The sequence below is a fragment of the Kryptolebias marmoratus genome, linkage group LG8 (assembly GCF_001649575.2).
Source record: "Kryptolebias marmoratus isolate JLee-2015 linkage group LG8, ASM164957v2, whole genome shotgun sequence".
Lineage (NCBI taxonomy): Eukaryota > Metazoa > Chordata > Actinopteri > Cyprinodontiformes > Rivulidae > Kryptolebias > Kryptolebias marmoratus.
Window position 1 is genome coordinate 20,364,620 of NC_051437.1, and position 6,000 is coordinate 20,370,619.

The 6,000-nt window shown below is 36.5% G+C and overlaps 1 protein-coding gene across 1 annotated transcript in view; it reads left to right on the forward strand.

The window, feature by feature from the left end:
* The window catches only part of cntn3a.1 (contactin 3a, tandem duplicate 1), a 71,058-nt gene that overhangs the window by 19,339 nt on the left and 45,719 nt on the right, over positions 1-6,000 (forward strand). Inside the window, exon 4 of the mRNA XM_017417857.3 lies at positions 812-987. Coding sequence (XP_017273346.1) covers positions 812-987 — 176 coding nt within the window. The remainder of the gene's footprint in view (positions 1-811; positions 988-6,000) is intronic.

Genomic DNA, 6,000 nt, shown 5'->3' on the forward strand with positions numbered 1-6,000 from the left:
TTTCTTGGGAAAAATTCTCATATTAGTTGTGAAAAAGGCTGTTCATAATGCAGCCAAGGAGCTCAGAGCACCTGACAAGGCTTTCCTCCACTCATGTGTCTGTACATTAAGAGGGGAGGGGATGCTGTATTCTGTGTACTTGCCACTCTCCACTGCTATAGAAGAGGGCTGACTTGCTGCAGTCCATGTAGCTTAAAATAAAATTAAATAAGGTATTAAAAACAGCTCAAATGATGATTTTCAGTAATAAAATGCTGTATGTTTTGAAATTGAAGACAAAACTGTAAACACAGTGGTTGTTATGGACTTTGTGCTCAGGAATATGCTGTAGGTTCTGTTGGTAAATTTCAATCTGCCCTCTTTTACCCATCCACACAGCATTCTACTACATCTCTACAAGGCTAATCTGAATAAATTATTGTGTAGCGCCTAATTAGTGCTTTAAGCTCCATTCATACACAGATGTATGACTGACTGCTTCCAGGAATCGAACCTCTAACTGTCTCAATGGGGGACAACTGCTCTAGCCACAGATCCACATCCGCCCTGTTATATGAGTATGTTTTTAATAAAGATGCTGTAAGCAAGAGATTATTTTAAAACTATCTTTAGATTGTATAAAATAAACTAAAACTATCTGTATACTTTAACTATAACTTCTTGCAAAACAAATTTGACATTTGTCTCATTGCTGCAAAGTAAAAACAAACAGATTAAATAGAGAAGTCGTGCGTATAAAATGTATTGTTAAAGCAGACAGAGAAGGCTTTAAAGAGTTCATTAGTTGTGCGTCATGTGCTTTCATTCACAGGTGGAAGCTAAATGACTCCTTCATCCTTCCAAGTCCAGGGTCTCGTTACTCTCTCATGGGTGGAAACTTACACATCAGCCATCTGAACAAAGACGAAGATGTTGGCATCTATCAGTGCCTGGCATCAAACTCTTTTGGCACGATTGTCAGCAGAGAGGCCAGTCTTCATGTTGCATGTAAGTTCACATTAGAATTAAAACTTTTGTGGTAGTTATTAATGTTTGACTTTTTATGTCTTTTACTTTTTGTCATATTTCTTCAAATGATGTCTGCTGTCAATGATGTCAGCCACATTTAAACTTCTATCAATAATTAGATAGGAAGGATTGTGTAAAAATAACAAGCGTTTAAGTTCCTCTTGGGTTTTAACAGTGGAGAGTTTTGATTGTGTCTGCACCAGCTGAGTCCTTGGCTAAAATACTGCCAGCAGCAGCCAGACAATAAACAAAACTGACAATTTTTGTTGAATAAAAAAATAAATAAATTGCATCGTGAATATTTTTATACAACTATTATGAGTATGGCCCACTTATAAAAGTGTTCTTAATAACATGCTGTAAGCAAGATGTTATTTTAATAATATTATGTTTTTATTGGTCACAAGTTCATTTTAACAGGCAGATACACAGCTTTTAAATTTGCTTCTTGGTATGAAAGGATGTTTTTGTTTATTTATATTTTATATCACTTCAGTGAATATTCCTAATTTCTTCTGAGCTCAGTTCAGGCTTTCTTTTTATTGGTTAATACATTTTATTAAATCTAACAAACTGTGGCTGACTTCAAGTTAATTAAAAGTTATTAATTAGAAGACAAATATGAACAGGCCATGTTATTTTGTCGTTTTGGTTTTATTATTAAGGCCTCATTAAAGCCATGGTACTGATGTTTATCGTTCTTTGTTGACTCTAAACTTCGCACACCCCTGTGATGAAGACTGTTTGATTGGATGGTGGACCTTGACAAGTACCACAGATGAAGCTGTGCAGCCTCCATCCATCACATTTTATAAGACCAGAGTCTAAGGCATCGTTTTATAGCAAGGTGAACTTTAGGCCTCCTCTCTTGATGGCCAGCCCATATCAAATGACAGCCCTGATATCGGTGAACAGATGGTGTAGCTAGATTGAATTCTGATGTCTGTTTCTCTGCCACAGCAGACGCACGGATGATGCTTGGTGATAGAGCACCAGAGATATCCATCTCACCACCATTTGGTGCTACTTTGTCACAGAGCAGCATTAAATCATCAACATATAGAGCAAATCTGTATTCTGAACTGCCGGTGGGCTGTTGATGATATTCACATTTCCTATAAATTTTTGAGGCCTGTCGTCAGCTGTATGTCATCGTGATCGGCCTCATCCATCGCCTGGGCCTGACTGGAGACCTGCTGCTTTTGTCAACGGATGAGAACAAGCATCAGTGCTGATGTGTCATACATCTTATTTATTGCTCTTGGTTTAACTTAATTAAGTGTGCCGTGTGATTGAGCGGGTCTCAGGTCAAGGGAATAATTCAAGGAGGAGCAGTCTGTTATGAGAGTCAGCATCATGTCATTTGTAACAGACTGACTCTCAGGAGCTTAGTGTACTTTTTCAAACAGCGAGGGGCTTGCATTTCTTTTAGTGCTATAATATCTGAGAGGGCAGAACTAAGGTAAAAGCCATTAATGGCTTTCACCTTAGTTTAATAAAGAGAACACTAGGCTTTAAAATAATATTTTACTGGTAATCTTCTCAACTCTAATATTCTAAAAACAAATGCTTTTAATACAGCTGCTGAGACAAATGTATAACAGTGAATACACCAATCATTAAAAACACAATTTAACCTACTTTAATGGTTTCATTTAAAATTGGCAAGTTATTCATGGAACTCCTTGCTGATGATGAACAAGATGAGAGTCTTTGATTTGCACCTTCTAATGATGTCCCATATTATTAAAATTGCACTGCAAGGGTGTGTGGTGCATGAATAAGAAATAAAATTACATTTTTAATCCTCTGAAAGATGGATGATATAATGGTTTCTGTAAGCATCTGTTAAGGGATTAAACCTCTCAAAGTATAGAGGTTGCTGATCCTGTTGACAACACACACTGTTTAAAAGGTTCCTTTCGCCTGCTGGAAGTGCTGGAAAGAATAATCTAGTTGTTTATCGACCATCAAGCCAGATTGAGTTTTCTAATCTTGTTGGGATTTTTTTTTTCCTCTACAAGTTAAAGGATTTCCGCTGATGTAAGATGCAACATTATACAACAGACCTTCAACAGAGGCGAAGTGCACTGAATGGCCGCTCTAAGAAAGAACATGCTATAGCACAGCCTTTGTGCTACATGCAGAGACACAGGGCTGTGTCTAATGATGGGTGAAATAGCTGTATTTATGATAGCGATGGAAGGTTGGGCTCCCCTGTATTTCGATACCCATAATTTCTGATCAAATCCAATTCTGCAGTTTCACTTTTTATCTGGCTTTAGTCTGTACTTACTTGGAAATTATATGTACTGTTTGTGCTAGCCCTTTTGATTTCCATCAATAATTTTCTCTCTGTTTTCACTGCTTTTGAGTTGGATAAAAATTAGGCTTGTTTTTGAGCTGGATTGCGTCTGAGTAAAGGGCAAAAACATTTCCTGTTAAGTACTGCTTTTTCAGGTGGTCAATCTCTGCCTCAATTTGTCTTTTAGAAAGACAGACAGTGGTTGTTATATAGCTCCAATTCAAACAGAAGTCATTTTAGGGCACTTTACAGAGAAAATAGACAAGTTTGATTTTCATGTCATTATATGGAGTTCTGTTTAGGGGCTGCAGAAGCTCGGTGGTCAGTGCTGCAGTCTTGTAATCCTGAAGCTGCAGGTTGGAGCCCGGGTTGCATCAGGAAGGGCATCTGGCGTAAAACAATTGCCAAATCTTTCATGCGAGTTTGCTCACTGTGGCAACCGCTGCAGAAAGGAACAGCTGAAAGGTAAAACAGCAACATGTGGAATTCTATTTAATTATTTTAATTTTACTACAGTCCAGTTTAGTTCAGATATAAATCAGTCTAGTAAAGTAAGATTGAGAATTTAATCCAATTATACATATATTACAATCGTCGTCAATTTATTCCAGTTCAGTCCAATTACAAACCAACTTTATACAGTCAGATACAGTAAAATGGTACATACAAAGAGTCATTTTTATTTATTTATTTATTTTGTCGGTAAAGACACAACTGGACTGCATTAAATTTGAACTTCTTTTGCATGATCATAACAACTGAATTAATGCTTATTGTCCTAATACTGTTCAGGATATACAATGGGAATATACCATTCTCTCACAGGGCTGCATCACAGGGCGAAAACAGAAAAACAGCTCATTTCTACAGTCAACCTAGTTACCCCTCTTAAAATCATATTTATGTTTTTATACTCCACACTGAGAAGCGTGCACAACCAAAATCCAAACTTTTATGATGTAAGGTGACAATGACAACCATTCACATCATCAAACTGTCCCCAAAATTATATTTTTCTATGAAAGGTTATCACAACAATTTACTCCTTGACATATTTTGTGAGAATTTATAAGTTTGTTGTGTTTCAGGTATATAATGTCTAGAACCCACAGCATTTTGTCAGCTTACATCAGTACATTCAGCAGAAGCTTTAAGGAGCAAAAATTATACCAAGGCTAGACTCTGCCAAAGCACTGAAAGTTTTTCACATTCTTTTTGCCTTTTGTCCAGTGCAAGGGGGGATAAATGTGACATCGTCCTCAAACTCACATTCCTGCAGAATAGCCTCATTTTGCTTCTCTTGAATTGCCTCCTATTCATTACAGCGAGTCACATCAGCGCAACTAGCCCAAAAATGCAAATTTACATCCAATTTCATGGACCTGAAAGCACTCAAAATGGCCCAAACCCTGCCATGGCTAAGCACATGGAGGTGTAGAGCTGTGATAGGCTTGATAAGAGCATCCATGCAGTGTTGAACAGCTTGGCTTGTCAGGCATTGTTGGCTTTTAGTGTGTCTAGCTAATTAACGTCCTGCAATACACCAAAGGAATATTGATAGAGAGAGTTTTACTCTCACTGTGAGCTGAGCAACTCTGATCATTTGTAATGTGTGAGCCTAAATATAAGTAGTAAAATTAGATGCTGTATATTTCGACACTACTTGATGACATAAATATATTTAAAAAATGCCTAAAAATTGATATATGCTGCTTCAGTACAGCCAAAGCTCACTCTGCCAATTTTAATAAAACTCAATTGACTAAAAGGCAACTGGTGCTGGTACTGGCTTTGGCTGTTTAGTTTAATAATGGAAGACTGAAAAAGAAAAACACACAACTAAAGGGGTGGACCATTAGTAGTGTTTGCAATTATGTTACATGTTTAAATTACTCTCATGTGCACTTATGATAATTAGATATATCCAAGGCAACAGTTAGCAACATCAACTGAGATGAGCACCAGCAAAGTCTCAAAGTCAATCATTTTATTGAGATTTTCATGAGAATTATGTCTGTTGTTTAGTATGACTTTGTTTTACAAGACAAGTGAGAAATGTTTCTGTTTATTTGTTGGCCGTTCTGGTTTTCCTACATTACAGACAGATCATGGCTAATGTAGATGCTGCAGTGTATAAGAAACAACAAGTTTTACCAGCTGTCGTTTTGTCTTTATTCCAGACAATGCTCGTGCAAAAATATATGTGCAAAAAATAGCTACAAGGATGTCAATACAGTTGTTAACTAAATTGTCTTTTTTCATTGAATTTCAGGTTTGGTTTCAGATGCTTTTGCTTTAGTACAGCTTTTTCTGCATGGAAAATGGCAGATCAGATTTATATGTATTGCAGAGGTTTATGAACATCCGGTGTTCTAAAAGGATTATGTCTCTGTATCAAAATTGGATTTAGAAAAATTTATGATATTAACATAATGCTACAGAAATAATACAATATGAGGGAGACATTTTTTTGTGTGAGGAATATTGAGGGTAGTAATAAAGGGAAACTTTGAAATCCAATTTTCTGTGGGCAAAAAAAAAAAAAAAAACATAACCAGAGGCTCTTCAACTCTTCAAATATGTTATACAGATCAGCCATAACAATATGACCAGAATAACTAATATTTAAAAACTAGAGAAGTTGCATTTCCTGCGAAAATGCAGTGTGAATGCTTTTTTTGCTGAAT